Source organism: Capricornis sumatraensis, chromosome 19, assembly GCF_032405125.1.
Source record: "Capricornis sumatraensis isolate serow.1 chromosome 19, serow.2, whole genome shotgun sequence".
In the NCBI taxonomy this organism is placed as follows: Eukaryota; Metazoa; Chordata; class Mammalia; order Artiodactyla; family Bovidae; genus Capricornis; species Capricornis sumatraensis.
Window position 1 is genome coordinate 49,100,143 of NC_091087.1, and position 20,927 is coordinate 49,121,069.

A 20,927-nucleotide genomic window follows, 5' to 3' on the forward strand; every position below is an offset into this window, starting at 1 on the left:
TGTATTCTGAATATTCAGAGAGTTTCAGTTAATATGAAAACACATCATGCTAAATAATTAATTTCTATGAAGAAAAGAAAACCTGAACATAAAGTTGGAAAGCAGAAGCAATTTTCTTATTACAGGACATACTTTAAAATATAATAAATTTAGGATAAAAGCTTTATTAACCAAAACTTTAAGTTTCAAAATTAACACACTATAGTGACAGCAATTTTTGAATTTAATTTCTGTATTAAAAAATGATTTTATAGCTTAAGTATTATGAGTAACATGAATAAGATTTGTAATTGTTACTTCTGATTTTCTCAATGGCTATAAATGTACCTAAAAGAAAAAAATCTGAGAACAGTCTCTATTGTTTTTTGTATATAACCTCCTCAGTCTGGGAAAATAAAAGAGTAATGAATGTGATCAGAATTAATTCATTAGGAATCAGTAGTTGTGCTCTTTATTTCTCAATAAACTCTGCTTAATGAATGAATTCATGTATTAGTTAAAGAAGAAATTTTAAATGGTTATTAATGGAAAATTTCTACGATGATTCAAGAAGAAAAAAATGGTAGTATTGATATATTTAAATGAAGAGCAGAAAGTTAGGTCAACTTGCTGAAGAGTGGGTTATCTTTCAATAATTAGTAATGGCAATGGTTCTTTGAATATAAAGAACAATATTACTGGGAAAAGTTGCTGAATGATAAAGGTAAAATTCTTTTCCAGGAGGTGCTATATTCTCTAATATATGTTTAATACAGACAGAAACCAAAGTTTCTATTAGGAAAGTCAGTCATCTTCTCTCCTTAAGAGTCTTAGATAATTATGACTATGAAAATCAACATGAAGATAAATAAAATTCTATATCTAAGTTGTATGTTAAGAAAATAAAAACAACTGCAATTTACTAAGTGGTTATTAAGTGTCGAGGACCCATGCCTTTATAGGTAGCATCTTGTGTAATCCTTGTGTTTTATAGACAGGATAGATGAGGCTGGGGGAGGTTATGGGACAGGGCTAGGAGGGGGCAGAGTCAGGAGCTATCCATAACTACCAAGTCAACATGAAATAACAAAATGAGGACTGGAAAAGGAGTTTAGAAAGCTGGTTCTAGGCTCAAAGCTAGAATACTTAGATACCTTGGGCAAAATATTTCTCTTTTTGCTCTTTATATTTTTATTGAGAACGTTGGTTTTAATAATGTTTGAGGTTCTTTCAAGGTTTGAAATGCTGCATATTTTGTCTCAAGTTTGAAAATGAACAGTCTTGTCTACAGTGATGATTCTCAATTATCATGTTACTAAGTGGAGGGTGCTGTACACATCACAAGGGCAGAAAAAGTTGAAAATCAATGGTCGTAAGTTTTAACTCCAATTGTAACTGTAATTCCTTTTTCAGGCAAGTCCAGATAGAAACTGGTGATGCTCACAGTAAATCTTAAAACCGCTGATGATCATGAACCACCTAATCAGAACATTTTATTGATCACCTTCACCTTTCTATGTTCATTAGATACACTGTTAGAACCCAGATGTTGAAGCATACACTGCTAGAATATTCGGGAAAAATATTTCATCTGGGATGAAAATAACTTTATATGTAAGTTTGGAAAAGAGGAAAAAGAAGAAGTAGGGAAAAAATTGCTATTACCACATAAATATTTCCATGTCCTACAGCGTTTACACAGTACCTGGGATGTTAGCACTCAGTATTAATGAATCAATATTCCAAATACTAAGTTTAACATTAATGGAAGGAAAAGTGAATAAATATATGAGCAGTTTAAGATATGACTATATGAAGTTACCCCACACCCTCTCCAAAAAAGACTAAAATTGAGGGAAGATAAGTATTATATATGGTCTGGAGATTAACAGAAATAAATTTACATTTCCAATAAAAGAAACTAACGAAATATGCAATTTTATACTCACACAGAGACAGCTGACCAGGCTAGACAAGTTGACATGTCGTGGAGCAAACATATGAAGCTGCTGAAGGCAAGAGATGGCCTGAGCTTGGACAAGGCAGTCTGGGTTATCTTGCATCACTGCACAACCCAACAGACAGGAACTTCTTAGGGTAGAAACAGAAGTGCTGTTACCTAAGATGAAAGCAGAAAGCTTTTAATTGGCCTATAAAATCACTACCCGTGAAACACATATTACTGGGCTTAAAATTTCTTTTTTTCCTCTAATCTTAAATGAGGTTCTGGGAAGTAAATTTCTTCTACAGAAGGAGGGATAATCCAGGTTATAAGTTTTTAGATAATGTTAGTTATTTTTAGTCTGAAAGGTTTATGACAACACAAATAATTAGGCAAAGAAGAACCTAAGACCGCAGTTTACATCAAATTTTCATGAAAAGTAGAGTGAGAAATTGCTAATAATACCCCTGCTAGTATTAGTTGAGGGTTGCTTTTATATATTAAAATCATGTATTTTGCATTTGAATAGATCAGAATAACTGAGTTTTGGGGCTTAGTCATTCATATCTTATAAGAGATGAGGTTTTTAAACTATTTCACTTTATGTTTGTCATTTAACTTAAGGAAAGTATTTTTAAGACATTATCTTTCTAAACATGGTCCTCATCTTTTCAAGGTAAGAGTAATCTGATTGGCATTTATTTTAACAAAATATACTGAGCATTTACTATGTGCCAATTACAAGGGTTTTGCGAATCTTTGATAGAAGAGGAAACTAAAGCTTAGAGAGATGAGAATTTTTCTAAGTCATCCGACTAACTAATGGTTGGTGAAGCTTAAATTTCTATTTTTTTTTCCCTATTATGTCATCACTAAGAAGTCAGTCTTTCCAAGATTATTCTCAATATTCTGCCCATATCTTTGAAAAGAACATTCTGCTAAACTTCACTTTATTGAGAAGTGTTTGAGTCAATGAGAGGAACTGTTTTCATTTTTATGCATATATTTTATGTAAAATATCACAAAAGCAGCTATGCATACCTTGTAGCTCTGGACCCAATGTAGTAATAAGAGCATTCAAACAGCGACCTAGACTTTGGTGAACTTCAGCATGAGTAGGAGGCACATTTAACAGCAACATCATAATAAGAGAAAGGGTTGGTTCTGCATGTATATAATAGAGTGGGCCGGCAGAATCAATTATCAATGAGAGAGAATGCAGTGCCCAGGTCTGTGAAGACAGAGAAAAACAGTTAAAAATGTTATAGCAGCATTAAGAAACACAAACCACTACGAACTGTTCTTTTGCTGAAATGAGTGATAAAGTAGTATCACAGTCAACTGTGTGTTATTACTAACTTGGAGAGAGAAACAAGGAACTTCAGGAGTTGAAAAAAAAAATGTAAATACCACTAAAACGCAACTGAGAGACAAATGACCAGTTGAGAATGGCACACATGGGTTACAGGGGTTTCCCAGATGGCGCTAGTGGTAAAGAATCTGACTGCCAATGCAGGAGACGTAAGGGATGAGGGTTCCATCCCTGGGTCAGGCAGATCCCCTGGAGGAGGGCATGGCAACCCACTTCAATATTCTTGTCTGGAGAGTCCCATGGACAGAGGAACCTGCAGGGCTGCAGTCCACAGCGTCTCAGAGAATCGGACACAACTGAAGCGACTTAGCTAGCACGCACACATATGGATATATCTCAGAATGGAGAATTCCAGAATCGTGTTTGGTTCTTTAGCTAACGGCTTGAACTAGATCTAGTGTGTTGAAAATTGTTTACTGCTTAATCTGTACAGAGAATGAAAATTTGAATTTTTAGAACATTCAACAATATCTCAACTAAATGAAATAATACAGATCTCTTGGAACACAATGTTGTTGAAGAAAGCCAAACATAAAAAAGTATATACTGTATGGTTCCACTGACATAAAGTATAAAAGCAGGCAAAACTAATAATCACTGATCATCAGTGAAGTTGGATGGTGGGTTTAATAGGTTCCTTACAGCATGTTCGGAATTCCAGTTGAGCTATTACAAATCCTGAAAGATGATGCTGTGAAAGTGCTGCACTCAATATGCCAGCAAATTTGGAAAACTCAACAGTGGCCACAGGACTGGAAAAGGTCAGTTTTCATTCCAATCCCAAAGAAAGGCAATGCCAAAGAATGCTCAAACTACCGCACAATTGCACTCATCTCACACGCTAGCAAAGTAATGCTCAAAATTCTCCAAGCCAGGCTTCATCAATACGTGAACCGTGAACTTCCTGATCTTCAAGCTGGTTTTAGAAAAGGCAGAGGAACCAGACATCAAATTGCCACATCTGCTGGATCATTGATAAAGCAGGAGAGTTCCAGAAAAACATCTATTTCTGCCTTATTGACTATGCCAAAGCCTTTGACTGTGTGGATCACAATAAACTGTGGAGAATTCTGAGAGAGATGGGAATACCAGATCACCTGACCTGCCTCTTGAGAAATCTGTATGCAGGTCAGGAAGCAACAGTTAGAACTGGACATGGAACAAGAGACTGGTTCCAAATAGGAAAAGGAGTACGTCAAGGCTGTATATTGTCACCCTGCTTATTTAACTTCTGTGCAGAGTACATCATGAGAAATGCTGGACTGGAAAAAACACAAGCTGGAATCAAGATTGCCGGGAGAAATATCAATAGCCTCAGATATGCAGATGACACCACCCTTATGGCAGAAAGTGAAGAGGAACTCAAAAGCCTCTTGATGAAAGTGAAAGAGGAGAGTGAAAAAGTTGGCTTGAAACTCAACATTCAGAAAACGAAGATCATGGCATCCGGTCCCATCACTTCATGGGAAGTAGATGGGGAAACAGTGGAAACAGTGTCAGACTTAATTTTTTTTGGCTCCAAAATCACTGCAGATGGTGACTGCAGCCATGAAATTAAAAGACGCTTACTCCTTGGAAGAAAAGTTATGACCAACCTAGATAGCATATTCAAAAGCAGAGACATTACTTTGCCGACAAAGGTCCATCTAGTCAAGGCTATGGTTTTTCCAGTAGTCATGTATGGATGTGAAAGCTGGACTGTGAAGAAGGCTGAGTGCCGAAGAATTGATGCTTTTGAACTGGTGTTGGAGAAGACTCTTGAGAGTCCCTTGGACTGCAAGGAGATCCAACCAGTCCATGCTGAAGGAGATCAGCCCTGAGATTTCTTTGGAAGGAATGATGCTAAAGCTGAAACTCCAGTACTTTGGCCACCTCATGGGAAGAGTTGACTCATTGGAAAAGACTCTTGATGCTGGGAGGGAATGGGGGCAGGAGAAGGGGACAACAGAGGATGAGATGGCTGGATGGCATCACCGACTCGATGGACGTGAGTCTGAGTGAACTCCGGGAGATGGTGATGGACAGGGAGGCCTGGCGTGCTGTGATTCATGGGGTCGCAAAGAGTCGGACACGACTGAGCGACTGAACTGAACTACAGCATGTTCTCTCCTTTTATGTATGCCTGAACTTCCTATATAAGAAGTATCTGAAAAGTTCTCCCTTTAGGAAATCAACTAAGAAAGTTTTACCCTCTTATCAACAAATATGTAAGAAAAGCTTACAGTATTTTTAAATGGTACAATAATGAGTTCCCATTAGGTAAGCAATGGCAGAAATCAAGAAGAGTCAGACTGATGACACTGGATGCCACAGAACGAAAAATCTAATAATCAACAAAAGAGACTCTCAATAGAAAAGGAGTCTGTTCAGAACAGACTTTTTGAAGGGGAAGAGGAGAAATATAATAAATAGAAGCAGAAAGTACTGTATTAAAGGAATAAAAAAGGATGGAATACCTTATAAATCAACTCAAGTAACAGATGATGTGAAAAAAACTATTAGTAATATGGTAATTCAAAGAATGACACCCATGTTAGATGCTGAAGTTTGACAAGGTGGTGGTTAAACTGGGTCTTAAAATACTAAAAAATGTGGATTATAAGATAGGAATAGAAAGAGAGAAGAGCGATAGGAAGAACCCAAGCACAGACATGAGAATGACGTGTGGGAGGAAAGCAGGAAGATCATTTTAGGAGATCAGTACTTTCGGTTAATAACCAAGAAAGCTTCTGAGTCAGTTTATGGGACTTCAATGAGTTAATTGAAGAAGCAATAAGCAGTATCCCCGGCATTTTGGTTGGGAAGTGGCAAGATGAAAATTTCCCAGGCAAACATTTCTGGCTTCATATCTAGGTAGAGTTGTAAGTGAAAGTGAAGTCGCGCAGTCGTGTCAGACTCTTTGTGGCCGCGTGGACTGTAGCCTACCAGGCTCCTCCGTCCAAAGGATTTTCTAGGTAAGAATACTGGAGTGGGTTGCCATTTCCTTCTCCAGGGGATCTTCCCAACCCAGGGATCAAACCCGGGTCTCCCGCGCATTGTAGGCAGACACTTTACCATCTGAGCCACCAGGGACGTCTCAGAGTTGTAAAGAACCTGAAAATAGAGTGACCAGGTAGGAGGCTACTATAGTAATTAGGGTCACACAAGGGGGACAGAGATACACTAAGGGGACCAGAAGAGCAGGAAGTACAACAGTCATTCAGGGTGTGAATAAGATCTCAGGAGAATGATGCCTGGCAGAAATGAGTAAGTTATGTATAATAATACGGTAAACTGGTTAAGAACATGAGTTTAAAGTCCATGACTTATGTTCTTCACCTGACTGCACAATATATTAGTGGTTCTAAGTGTGAGCAAGTAACTTAGGTTCCATGAGCCTGGTTTCTTTCTATATAATGGGAATATACATCCTAGATAACTATGAAGATTAAATACATTAATATGTTTAGAAAAATGTAATACAATGCCTGGTACCTGTTAAGTTCCACAAGATAGTAGATGTTATTTTAAGATAGAAGGCAGATCCATTTTCAGAAAATGATATTGAATTTGACTTTAGGTATTGAGTATGAAGCATAGATAGTGATATGTGAATTTTAAAAATCCACTGAGGTTAACAGTGGTTTTGATTTCATTATGGAGCAAGAATTATTATATAAATTAGTGATGGTTAATACAACAGAATATGCATTATCTACAAATCAATGGGGTACTCACCTGCACATCAGGTGAGGTGCTGTCCTGAGACAAAGTATAAAGGATCCCAACACAAGAATTCAAATGCTGAGAACTTATTCCTCCTAAGTACCTATGTAGGGATCCCAAAGCCAGTGAGTGTCCTGTTCTGGTAACTGCATCCCTTGCTGACTTCAGTCTGTGATTATGGAAACAAAAATAAATGATAATTACTGAAATAAACCAATGCATGCACAGTCACTTAGGGAAATTTTTTATATAAAGAGCTGCAAAATTCAGAAATACATTTACAGGTAACTGATACAAAAAATTCTGAAATAACTTGAAAGGTATCTTGAAAAATATTTTAAATAAAAATGTCTTCACATATGTGCTGCAACGACCGAGGCCCACACACCCTGGAGCCCATGCTCTGCAACAAGAGAAGCTACTGCAAGGAGAAAACCGCACATCACATCTAGACAGCAGCCCCCGCTCGCTGCAGCTAGAGAGCGCCCACACACAGCAACAAAGATCCAGCACAGACAAGAATAAATGAATTTCAAAAATTTTAGATGTCGTCACATTATTAATAAGAATTATTTAAATATAAACAATTTCAATGTCTTTCAGAAATACACACTAAATTCATATGACGTGCATTATTACCTTATCATTAAGTCGTATTTTAAAAACTCATTGAGGAGATACGAATTCCATATAGAGTTCCAGCTCAAGAACTTTGATTTAAAATGAAATAAAGTAAGAGAACTTATTATTCATCAGGAGTTTTCATCGTATTCTAATTTAAACACTTTATATTGGGTCCTTTAATCCTCTCAGGAATCGTGAGATTCATACTATTATCAGTTCCTTTTTACAAACGAGGAAATCAAAACGACTGAGTCATTTTGGCCAAAGAACTCTTAAGAAGTAACCAACTATTAAATGGAAGAGTTGGGATTAGAACCAAGTTAGCAATCTGACGAGAGATATAGAGTTCATAACCAAATCAAGACATATATACTCAGGAGACTAGAAGGTCAAAGTGCCTTCTGCATTGCTACCATGGCTATATAACTAATATAACCATGAGCATTTGCAGTTGTTTTATTTTTTCATACTATTTTCATATTTATTTTCTCATTCACCGTAACATTCTTAGCAGGCAGGGCATCATTAATAAACTTCTATTTGAAATAGAGAAAAACAGATTAAGATGATTAAGCAACCAGCTCATGGTTACAAAGCTAGTAGGAACGAACATAAGAGTTTATGCTTCCTGATCTGCAGCCTTTTATCTTTCCAGTAGATTGTTTTACTGCCTATCATCTATATTTTATATGATGAAACTCCCTAAGTTTCTTACTCCCAGAGTCTACTGGTGGCCTATTACATCACTCATATAGGCAGTGATCTTTCTTATATAAAAACAAAAACCAAAGTAAAAATATTACTCATAGTTTTATGTTCCAAGACAAGCAGTCCATGGCAGCAGTGGTGGGGGGGGGGGGCGGGTTCCACTTTAACCCTAACCCTAGCTGAGCTTTTGAAATGTGGTGTTGGAGAAGACTCTTCAGAGTTTCTTGGACTGCAAGGAGATCAAAGTAGTCAATCCTAAAGAAAATCAACCCTGAATGTTCATTGGAAGTACTGATGCTGAAGCTGAAGCTTCAATAATTTGGTCACCTGATGTGAAGAGTTGAATCATTAGAAAAGACCCAAATCCTGGGAAAGACTGAAGGCAAGAGGAGAAGGATTGACACAGGACGAGATGGTTGGATGGCATCTCCGACTCTATGGACAATAGTCTGAGCAAGCTCCGGGATATAGTGAAGGACAGAGAAGTCTGGTGTGCTGCAGTCCATGGGGTCGCAAAGAGTCGAACATGACTGAGTGACTGAACAACAATAAAATACGCCTTTCCCAGTTTTTTAAAGTTATAATCAGAAGTTTCTTAAGTTCCAACAAGCTATACACAGTTTTGACACGTATCTCATGAGTATTAAGTAAGACATTCACTTACTTGTCAAAGCTAACTTGAGCTAATGCAGCAGTAAAAGCTCCATCATCAACTACTTGGGCTAATCTAGCCCATGCCTCTGCAGCTGCACATCGCAAGAGGGGGCTGGGACTTTCTAAGGCTCCCATCACCAATGCAAGGACAGGTCTTCTCACTTCTTCTGGACTCAAATGTCCCTTAGAGCCAGCCACATACTGAAATATGTAAAAAACAATCCAAACTTACAACTGTAGTAAATTCTCTTATCCAGTTTGGAATATATATTCTGGTAAACCAAATATGTTCATATTCAGTGATTACTACTTAAAAAAGAAGAAATCACAACACCAGAAACACACACTGAACATACAAATGTAATTTAATTTTTCTCATGAAGTACTTTAGAATTTTAAGCCTCCAGGCAAATATGGTGATGAAATATCACTGTACTACATATGTGTTCAAAGAACATTAATAGGGATTTCCATAAAATAAATGACCAACGAAGCCTATTTTACTTAGAAACAGTACATCATAAATGCAACAATGAGCCAGATTTGGTCCATAGGCCATAATCTGCCAATCCCAGGTCTGCAATATTAGGCTTGGTAGGTTAAAGCATGTTTCTAAAATAGTATTATAGGCTTGACTTCTGACCAACAAGTTTTATATGGAGAAAAAGTAAAAGGGGAATTACAAATCCTGAAACATCAAGAAAAATGGGGGGGAGGGGAAACCATCTTTTAAAAACATCTTCCCTCAACCTACTTAGTTGGCCACATATTAGGGGAAAAAAGAAAATAAAGTAAGGGGGAATTTTTAAAAAAAAATAGACTTACCTTCAAGAAACTAGAAACTGAAGAAACAACATGTAACTGAACTACTTGTTGACGAGCCCCCTTTGTATGCTTTATACTGTCCAAAAGCTGTTCCAAGACAAGAAGCCTAAAATCAGAAACAAGATTCAAAGAGAAATTAAGTCAAAGGGCGATATTAAGTATCCACTACTAAATTTGCTTGGTTGCATTTTTATTGGAGCTACTAAAACGAGATAAACTGTTGTCAAATACACTGAAGCCTTTTGGGAAATGAAAATATATTAATAGCAATGCAAAAGTATTTTGACTATGTGTCATGACACTGAGGGAGGAAAAAAATAAATGACATGTATCACTTGAAGTAGATTTACCTGGGAAAATTTGGCTATTTCAGCAACTATTTTCTAAACAAAGGGTATTTTAAAAGTTACCTGCATCAACATTTTTGTTCTTAGCAATAGGACTTATTGGACTCAAATACATTGCTTCAATTTAAAGGCAGCCTGGACTTCAGTTTATGAGAAGAAGCACAACCTTTTGAACCCCCACTGTACCTTAAACATGTAAGTGGGGATCATACCATATATAACACAGATTTTACACTTGCTTTTCTCATTAACATTACCTCTTTATCACTTTTCAAAGCATTTTTATTCTTAGATAATTTTCAGGAAGCCAAATTTTACTATACACATTCTACAGTTCATTCAACCATTCTCCTACTAGTGCAGAGTAATATTCTTATTTTCACAATTCTACAATTCCACCTATAATGAATGTGCATATCACTTTTGGTCTGGGGTTGCATGTGCTCGCTAGGTTTTAATGTATTAAAAAACAATGTGAGTTGTTTTTCATGTTCTTATAACATAGGAGTTTTAAAATCCGTTTGATGACATTAAAGATATGTTAACCATGAAAAAAATCACCCCTTTTCTCCCCACCAATTATTCTGTTTATAAACATTGCTTCAGAGCTCTGAATTTTCTTTCTCTCCTTCTCTCCCTTTACATCAGGGGTTAACCCAGTGAGTAAAAACAGGCATGACTGGCTGAAGATGGCATGTGGGTATACTTTTACTCAACTCTGCCGTACTTCCAATAATATTTCTAAAGCCCTTAACTAAATCTCTATCACTCTGTTGAGCCCAAAAGGCCCAAACACAGTTCTGCTCCAAAGGATAATTCTGTTATCAAAACAGAATAGATATGGAACTTACGTTTTTTTAAATAAACCCAGTTGTGGAAAAAGTTAAGTCAGAAAAAAAGGAAAGTATGCGAGGTTACATTATATTACTCGAGGAAAGCATTATATATAAAATCAATTCAGAGAACAAACACAGTGAATCACTAAAAATTTAGGGAAAATCATAGTAACTCTTAAGTAGTCTATTTAAATACTTATTTCCTATTTCAAGGTTAATTCAGTTCATCGTAATAAATAAAAACCAGAAAAGCACAAGAAATAAAAATAAAATTTACCCCAAATCCTACCGTTTAGAAAGCCACATTTTGACATCTTTGGTCTAGTCTCTCCAGATATATGGATCATTTTTTAAAAATTGGTTTCACAGTGTACATACTTTGTTAATAACTTTATTTCCCTAAACATTAATCCCACCTTATTAACTATTGTACTGAAATAATTTTATTTTTCTCTTTTTTATCTTGACCTCCTGTGATTTTTTTGTGTGTGATTTTGTTTCTAATTTAAGTATAACTGATGTACAATATTGTCTAAGTCACAAGTATGTAATATAGTGATTCACAATTTTTAAAGATTATATTCCATTTATAGTTACTTTAAAACAACTATATTCCCTACATGGCACAGCATCTTCTTGTAGCTTATTTCATACATGACAGTTTGTGCCTCTCAGTTGCCTACCCCATGTTGCTCTCCATCCCCCTTCCCTCCCCACACTAATAACCACTAGTTTTGTTCTCTGTATCTGTGAGTCTGCTTCTTTTACATTATATTAACTAGTTCATTGTATTTTTCAGATTCCACACATACTGAAATAATTTTCAATTGCTTTTAGAATTAATTAACTAATTCTCTAGTTTGGGATATTTAGGCCATTTCTAATTTTTATTACAAATAACACAACACATGTATCATATAAAATTTTTCTGTTTTCCAGACCATATTTAAGTCATTATGCTTCAAGAAAATATTTATAACCAACCTGCCCTGCAGGAAGAAAAATTAAGAGTAACCATATGGTCAGGCTTATGAATTTAAAACCTAAAACATCATTATTAGACCATATCCTAGTCACCTGTTATAATGAAACTGTGTCATGTTGAAAGTACTAAAAAATACTTAAGATTAGAGCTTGAGAATTTTGTTATATTGTAATAAAATCTGACCTGCACTGTTTTCTTGCCCACATTCATAGGACAAAGACCCTAAATGAAACTACCAGAGCCCAAACTTTCTGTCCCATCCTTTATTCCCATATTTTGACACGGATCACAAGAAAACACTCTGACTCTTCAGGAAGATGGAGATGACCACTTTTTAGTAATACTGAATTTGTATTCCTAAGTAGTATTAATTATATAATTATTAGTTCATATTAATATAATTAATAAAATTAGCAGGTGCTGAAGCTGAAGTTCCAATACTTTCACCACCTGATGTAAAGAACTGACTCATTGGAAAAGACCCTGATGCTGGGAAAGATTGAAGGCAGGAGGAGAAGGGGATGACAAAGGATGAGATGGTTGGATGGTATCACCGACTCAATGGACACGAGTTTGAGCAAGTTCCAGGAGCTGGTGATGGACAGGGAAGCCTGGCACACTGTAGTCCATCAGATCACGAAGAGTTGGACACGACTGAGACACTGAACTGAATTGATTAGTTCAGAACAAAGTTAGATAATAAAATGTTTGAGTCTGGATGAAATGAAAACATACAAGTAATTAAGTAAACAGGAAAGACATAAATATTGAAAATGCTGATTTACCTTTCTTATACATTCAGAGAGAGGGTGTATAATGGGTAAAATTTTTACTACTGAGAGCTATAACTATGCTTTTCCTCCCTCTCCATCAATTTACACTCTACATTACTTTATAGCATTTTTAGCACTGTTCTCTGCATGCCAGAATCACCTAAGGAGTTTAAAAAATTTTAATGTCCAATGTAGTATGCATACCATTACTATTACATCAGAACCTACATTTTAAAAAGTTTTAAAAAATGATCCAAATGACTGCAACGTACAGTCAAGGTACTTAATATAGATGAATTAAGTAATCCATTCTTTGTAATTAGATGCCAATATATTGGAAAGTAAACATAAATAACACATGTATAAGATCAGTAATAATTTATTCTCTGTATAAAATATCTTGATATTCCAGAGCTTTCAACATTTTAGTGCTTTAAAATTATCAATGCAAAGTTTTCTTAGTTTTAGAATCCTACAGTCAAAATAATCAATGATTTAAAGATAATTTAATTTCTAAGTGCATAAATAAAGTAATAAAAACCTATTTCTAATTTCAGGACAACCTCATGTTATGAGTTTCTTTTAAACTGTTTTAACACAAAGATAACCGCCACAACAAAACACTTGAAAACATTCACTTGTTGAATACAGGTACTTGAAGACCTTTCTTTTCTAGAGATGCAAATGTATGGCCCAGAGAAGGGTCTGCCTTGTAAACAAGTAACATCTCTGGGATAACAGGAAACTAGAAACTCAACTTTGCTGCCTCTGTTTCTCTGTGGTGCTCTAAGGGCATCCACTGGAGATTGCTAATAGTTGCTAAATGTAGGATCCTGCCACACGGCTTCCTTTAAAACTCTCCAAACTACCACCTACTATTTTTATTCAGTTAAGACTTCGAAGAGAATATGCTTTCTTTACTAAGTTACAACATTTTCATTAAGACAAACAAAACCTCTCCTCCCCTGAATATTCATTCTATATGTTATTTTTATCCAGGTGAGATAAAAAGAAATGTGGCACATTTTAAAGTTCATTAAACTGTAAAAAACAGAAATAAGAAACCATTTCCTTGAAACTGTAACTGGGCAATAAATCTGGGTAAAATCAAAAAGAAAATCACCTTCTCTAGGAGAGCAATAAAACTAACTTTTTAAAAGGAAAGCTTGTAAGAAGTATGCTTTTCCCCCCACTTTTTATCTGAGACTTATCAAAGAGTTTAACAGTCTTTCAAGAATATGCTTAATTTAAATCTTCTGCCCATAAGGCTGCAGTTATTACAGTATTAATCCAAATTAAGTATTTGAAATTAATTGTATGTACTATATACTAATATAGTTACAGACTAGTTCAAATCTTCTCTCCATCAGTAATTCTTTAAAAATTCCAGACCACTGTGATTTTCCTCTCGTCTTTTAGTGCTACAGCATTCATTTATAATTTAGTCACATATTGTCTTAAGTATAACCATAAGTTTATAGTTATAGTATACAGTGAACTATAGATTACAAACTTCAAATCATCTTTTGAAATTAATCTCAAAATATGCATATACCATATGATACTGAGTAAGTACTATTATCAGTTAAAATAGAACAACATGAAGTTATTAAAAATCAACATAAATGTTATTTGTTTTCTATCCACTGAAAGTAGACTATCCAAAAGGCTGTTTCAGAAATGTGTTGCTGACAAGACTCAAATATTCCTGCGATTCTTCATCAAAGAGACCAAAGTAAATCCCTTACCTAATTTGTGTTCTCTGGAAGACATAACTGATAAAATTATATAAAAGCTATGATCTAGCATTGTTGCTGGTCTAGCATAAAAGAAACAAAGAGAATGAACATGAATGAATGAAGATAGTTAATATTCTGTAAATTGTTAACCAGCACAGCCTATGGGAGAGATTCAGTTCCCATCAGTATCTCAGATAAAAACAGAATTTCCTGGATACTAGACATGAGTAGTGGTTTTTGATCCCCAAGAAAAATATTACCCTGTTACCTTCAATGAGAAATCATTAGCAGTCTTTATAATTTTTAAAAACCAAAGTTCATTTCAAGTGAAGTGAATCCACCAAATTGAAGACTAATCTATTTTAATCTAATTTTTGAAATCCACTAAACTGAAGATATAGTATGAGATCTTGTCTATTCAGACAACCAGTGTTTCCCTTTGCAACACTGGCTCATAAATCACTGTTTTTGTGTCACTGAGTTTTATATTCGTATTTTCAGCTAAATGAGAAGTTAATGTGGGAAAAGCATTGCATCCATGATACTGCCTAGCAGTTTTCAGTTTAATCTAATCACTGACTTCATTAATTTTTATTAAATATTTAGCCCACTGAATAATTAAACAAGAGCCTTTAATCTCACCTTCATCTGTCATCTATAAGAAGTCTTTTATATTAATGAGAACTTCTGACAACCTCCTTTTTACCAGTCTATTATGGATTCACTGAACAAATTACCAAACCTGAAACACATTTCAGCTAAGTGAACCTCTGAAGATGGTTTACCTTTGAGCTTCTCCCACATGAGCGCATACAACTCCGAACAGCTTGACTGCAGAGCTAGTAGCTGACAGCATTGGAGGTAAGGGCTTAGGCACCGAATCTCCCTCTACGTCTTTCTCGTAAATAGAGTAAGGGTCATACTCAAGACTTCCACAAGCAATACCACTACCAAGCAGGAGCTAAAAGAAAAAGAAATTGCATGTAAGATTTTAAAACGACTATGCAGGACCTCCTTGTGGTCCAGTGGTTGGCACTCTGTGTCCTGGTTGGGTAAGTAGGATCCCACTTGCCGTGCAGTGCAGCCAATTAAAAAAACAACAACAAAAAAACAATTTAAACCACTGTTCATAGGTTGAATCAATCCAAGTGTTACTGAAAAATGACCATACCTGTTCTTCAATAAATCTATGGTCAGTCTCTTGTAGCAAAGGACTTAATATTAGAAGATCATCTTGATGACAGAGGGGCGGGAGTAAAAATGAGGATGCTGCCACCTGTACATCAGGGGCAGTCAGGTCAGCAGCCAGCTCTCTGAGGATAGCACTGAGGTTTCCTGTTGAGTCACAGAAAAAGAGCAATTAGCAATTTGGCAATAGCAGTTAACAGGTCTGAGAACGGGGTTTAAAGAGCCCAGGGTGAACGTTAATTTACATTATCACCTAACTTTAATCTATCACAGCCTCTTTAATCTGTTCTCCTCCCTGAGAAATGCCCTACCGATGAAAAGCTCAACTATGTATTGCTGATCACAGGATAAGAACAAACATCTCAAAGTATATGTGTATGTATATTTTATACACTAAATAAGTACTACTACCATCATTTAAAATAAAATGACATGGAGCATAAAAACAGAAAGAAAAAAGAGTAACAAAGGCTGACAAAGCAGGCATAATAGTAGTAGTATGGCACCCTAACTCCCCACCACCCCAGCAAATGACTGTCACTCATCCTAACCAGCTAGATTAATCTTGGTTCACCTATACTCTCAATTGACTATCTCATCACCCTCCATACTATTTTGGAGCAATCTCTGGAAAGCATATCACTTGCATCTATAAATATTTCACTGTGTATCACTAGAGTTAAGGATGTTTTAAACAATTTCACTATCATAATTTGATGTTTTAGTAATTACTAAACAGGGACTTCTCTGTTGACAATCCTCCCTTGAAGAAGATATAAGACACAAGACACACACGTTAACTAAAAATGAAGGTAGGAAATACTAAGTTTCATAGAGGATGAAAAAAAGAGTATAGCTATGTTTAGAGAAAGGAGAGATTATACACAGGAATTGGAGACAGTGGACAGGGATCAATAAAAGCTTAATGAAGCAAGTAAGAGTCTGTTAGTTTAGTTACCAGTATGTGATACTCAAGAAAATAATTCTATTGGTGGCATAACATGCAAGCTATGTTTGGTACTACAGCTAAATGTGGAAACAGTGGTATATCTCCATTTCTCATTTAAAGTAACTGCTGGCCGCCTAACTGTCCCTGAACAAAGTACTTCAAGATGATTCAGTTTTAAAATGCAAATATGCTTCTCTTGTAGAAATACACCACTTTCTGACGCTAATGAGAAGCAATTTTCAGTGTGGAGAAAATTAAAATACTTGAATGCAGATCCATAACAAAACTAAGATACGAAATAAATATTAGGAACCCAAGTTTTGTTCCATAAACTTAAGAAAATTAAGCTATTGTGACAAAATTCTGTTTTTGTTGGATAACCATGATGAAAAGTTATTATAAACTTTATAACATAAATTATACCTTGGTATACCACTCAAGATTAAAGTGCTATCTGGACAGAGTTAAGAATGGAATAATGCAAGGCAATGTGTATAATAGATATGCACTCTAGAAGGAAATCAGGGAATGGTCAAATTTCTAACTGACTTGCATTATATATTCTGTGGAAAACCCTGGAGTAGAATCAAGACTAATCTTTGTGACTCATTCTCTCTCACACATTGAAACTAGGGACATTTTTCTCAAAAGAGAGAAGACAGCAAGACATGAAACAGTTTTCTTTTTTAATGTATTTTATTTACTATAAATTGATCGATGATTTCGAATTGTGGTGCTGGAGAAGACCTTTGAGAGTCCCTTGGACTGCAAGGAGATCAAACCAATCAATCCTAAAGGAAATCAACCCTGAATATTTATTGGAAGAACTGATGCTGAAGCTCCAATACTTTGGCAACCTGACGCAAAGAGTCAGCAAAGAGCTGACTCACTGGAAAAGACCCTGATGCTGGGAAAGACTGAAGGCAAAAGGAGAAGGGGGCAGTAGAGGTTGAGATGGTTTGATAGCATCACTGACTAGATGAACATGAACTTGAGCAAACTTTGAGAGATCGTGAAGGACAGGGAAGCCTGGTGTGCTGCAATCCATGGGGTCACAAAGAGTCAGACACAACTTAGTGACTGAACAACAGTGTTTACTATAAAATGGTAAACACATGGGTTAAGACTGAACTCCCAAAACCTCCTGAACACAAAGCACAAAGTAAATGCCATATGATCCATTTGTTCAGGCACTGTATTAATCACAAATAGTAAAACATTCAGGTGTAAGGCACTTACCTTCATAGGTTTCAGGAGATAATAAAATCAACAATTCATAAAGCCTTTGTCTATAAACTACTGATGGTGTTTTCAAAGGACTTCCATAGGTTTTTAGTATTGAAGAGAGCCTTAAAGTAAAAGAAAAAGTATATGTTAAGTGTATAAGTTATATAACAATGTATAAATATTCAACATACTGACATATAAAGATAAAATATGTATTATATATGTGATCATTAATGCTTTTATTTACTAAAATTATTTTTAAAAATTTTAACTGTGGACCATTTTTAAAGTCTTTATTGAATCTGTTACAACACTATTTCTGTTTTCTTTTTTTTTCTTTTTAAATATAAATTTATTTATTTTAATTGGAGGTTAATTACTTTACAATATTGTATTGGTTTTACCATACATCAACTTTGGCTGCAAGGCATGTGGGATTTTAGCTCCCAGATCAAAGATCAAACCCACACCCCCGGCACTGGAATGTGAGCTCTTAGGCAGTGAACCACCTGGGAAGTCCCTATTTATTATTTTTTATAGTGTGTGACTTGAAGTTAAAAGAGGAATTACAAGTGTCAGATATGAAAACCATTTAGCTATTTTTTCTATCATACCTCATAAAACTATATATATCTAAGGTTGTTACTATTTTGGCTCTTAGCTGAAACTCTTACTAAACCCCCACATTTACAGCAATGCATTTGTGAAACTAAACTCTGTTATGCAGAAAAGGAACAGGCCAAAGAAACAGGAGGCACAAAGATCTGGGAAAAAATCCAAGTGTAGAAAACTTCATCTGGAATGCACTCACCAAATAACAATAATCATCAAAATACACAGAATCATAAAACAAATTCACTTTTGAGAAAGCAAAAGCGGGAGCCAATGTTTCCCCAAAAGCTCCAGTCATAAAAGCTCTTATCACCTCCTCTTTTCACTCTCCTTCATTCACTTTCATGTACTCTTTCAATCTTCTATTCATTCTCACCACTGGTATTAACATCATTTTATTGATGTTCACTCGTCTAATATTTATTAAAGGATGACTACACTTTGCCTTGGGATCAAATGGAGTGAAGCTTTCATCGCCTGTAGCAATACAAAAATTCAATGGAATTACTTTTGCTGTGCCACTGGAATAAATTTACTATGCTGTTATGGCATGTGGTTTCCAGGTATTCTAAGAAATCCTGGTAATGCTTATTCATGTGTGTTTGCTAGAAAAATACTGCATGCTGTTTCTTGTTTCTAAAAGAAAAAAAGAATTATATATATAATTTTTTCTTTTTTCAGAGAGAGAGACTATGATTGACAGTCTCCTTTTTTAATAAAAAACATTTATTTATTTACTGGTTGTGCAGGGTCCTCGCTGCTGCTTGGGCTTTTCTCTAGCTGCAGGACGTGCGCTTCTCCCTGTGGTGGCTTCTCTTGTTGCAAAGCATGGGCTCTAAGGCGTGTGGGATTCAGCAGTTTTACTTGCCGAGCTCTAGGGCACAGGCTCAATAATTGTGGCACATGGGCTTAGTAACTCTGCAGCATGTGGGAATCTTCCCAAATGAGGGAGGGTACCCGAGTCTCCTGCATTGGCAGGGAGACTCTTTATCACCGAGCCATGAGGGAAGTGCAAATAATTATTTTTGACTTGTCATTTTATTGAAAAAAAAAAAAAAAAGAACGAAGTTGGTTCTATTTACTATCTCTCACCTTAGTAAACAACATTTATATAACCAGGGGAGAATTTTTTAGTTATGGAAGTTAAAAACAAATCCACTGTATTTTTGTATTCCTCTAAAATAAGATGGGGGGGATTATGGCTGATTACACGAAAAATATTTAAATTGTATTGGCAAGACGCTAAGATATTACAATTCTTAAAAATTCTGCAACATTCAGTTGGTTTAAATACAATAGAATTTAGTTCAGAGGGTTGTGTGCATGTGCGTCCATTTAAGGAAAATAAGATGAATACATAAAAGAAAGAACTTATTCCTAAGGATTTCTACTACTATAAGTAGGGCAGATTAGAATCTCTAAAGGGCCTTCTTCTATAAATACACTTCAGATTTTGGATAAAAGATAATTTGCATTGCTAGACTTGAAGAAAGACTTTTCCAAGGTCAAGCCCACACTAGCTGCCAAAATAAACGATCATAAAACGCTTGAAATAAAAAATGAGCTAAAATCAGAGTGGGAACAACAACACAAGAACCTGCAATTGAGCTGTGCCCATGCGCTGTAGGGCTGCTAAATGAGATCTCTTAAAGACAGTTTATCCCGCAGAAATCCCAAAACAATGCAATGCCAAAGAACGCTCAAACTACAGCACAATTGCACTCATCTCACACGCTTGTCAAGTAATGCGCAAAATTCTCCAAGCCAGGCTTAGCAGTAAGTGAACGTTGAACTTCCAGATGTTCAATCTGGTTTTACAAAAGGCAGAGGAACCAGAGATCAAATTACCAGCATTCGCCGGATCATCGATAAAGCAAGAAAGTTCCAGAAAAACATCTATTTCTGCTTTATTGATGCCAAAGCCTTTGACTGTGTGGATCACAATAAACTGTGGAAAATTCTGAAAGAGATGGGAATACCAGACCACCTGACATGCCTCTTGAGAAATCTGTATGCAGGTCAGGAAGTAACAGTTAGAATCGGACATGGAACAACAGACTGGTTCCAAATAGGAAAAGGAGTAAGTCATGGCTATATATTGTCACCCTGCTTATTTAACTTCTATGCAGAGTACATCATGAGAAACCCTGGGCTGGAAGAACAAGCTGGAATCAAGATTGCCAGGAGAAATATCAATAACCTTAGATATGCAGATGACACCACCCTTATGGCAGAAAGTGAAGAGGAACTAAAAAGCCTCTTGATGAAAGTCAAAGAGGAGAGCAAAAAAGTTGGCTTAAAGCTCAACATTCAGAAAACCAAGATCATGGCATCCGGTCCTATCACTTCATGGGAAACAGTGGAAACAGTGTCAGACTTTATTTTTTGGGCTCCAAAATCACTGCAGATGGTGACTGCAGCCATGAAATTAAAAGATGCTTACTCCTTGGAAGGAAAGTTAT

General features: G+C 35.8%; 1 protein-coding gene across 1 annotated transcript in view; it reads right to left on the bottom strand.

The window, feature by feature from the left end:
- Positions 1–20,927, bottom strand: part of HEATR5A (HEAT repeat containing 5A) — an 81,509-nt gene that overhangs the window by 34,210 nt on the left and 26,372 nt on the right. Inside the window, exons 13-20 of the mRNA XM_068991102.1 lie at positions 17,866–17,975; positions 15,661–15,824; positions 15,275–15,450; positions 9,810–9,915; positions 8,995–9,185; positions 7,011–7,167; positions 2,963–3,152; positions 1,929–2,098 (exon numbers count right to left, since the gene is read on the bottom strand). Of these exons, the coding sequence (XP_068847203.1) occupies positions 1,929–2,098; positions 2,963–3,152; positions 7,011–7,167; positions 8,995–9,185; positions 9,810–9,915; positions 15,275–15,450; positions 15,661–15,824; positions 17,866–17,975 (1,264 nt within the window). The remainder of the gene's footprint in view (positions 1–1,928; positions 2,099–2,962; positions 3,153–7,010; positions 7,168–8,994; positions 9,186–9,809; positions 9,916–15,274; positions 15,451–15,660; positions 15,825–17,865; positions 17,976–20,927) is intronic.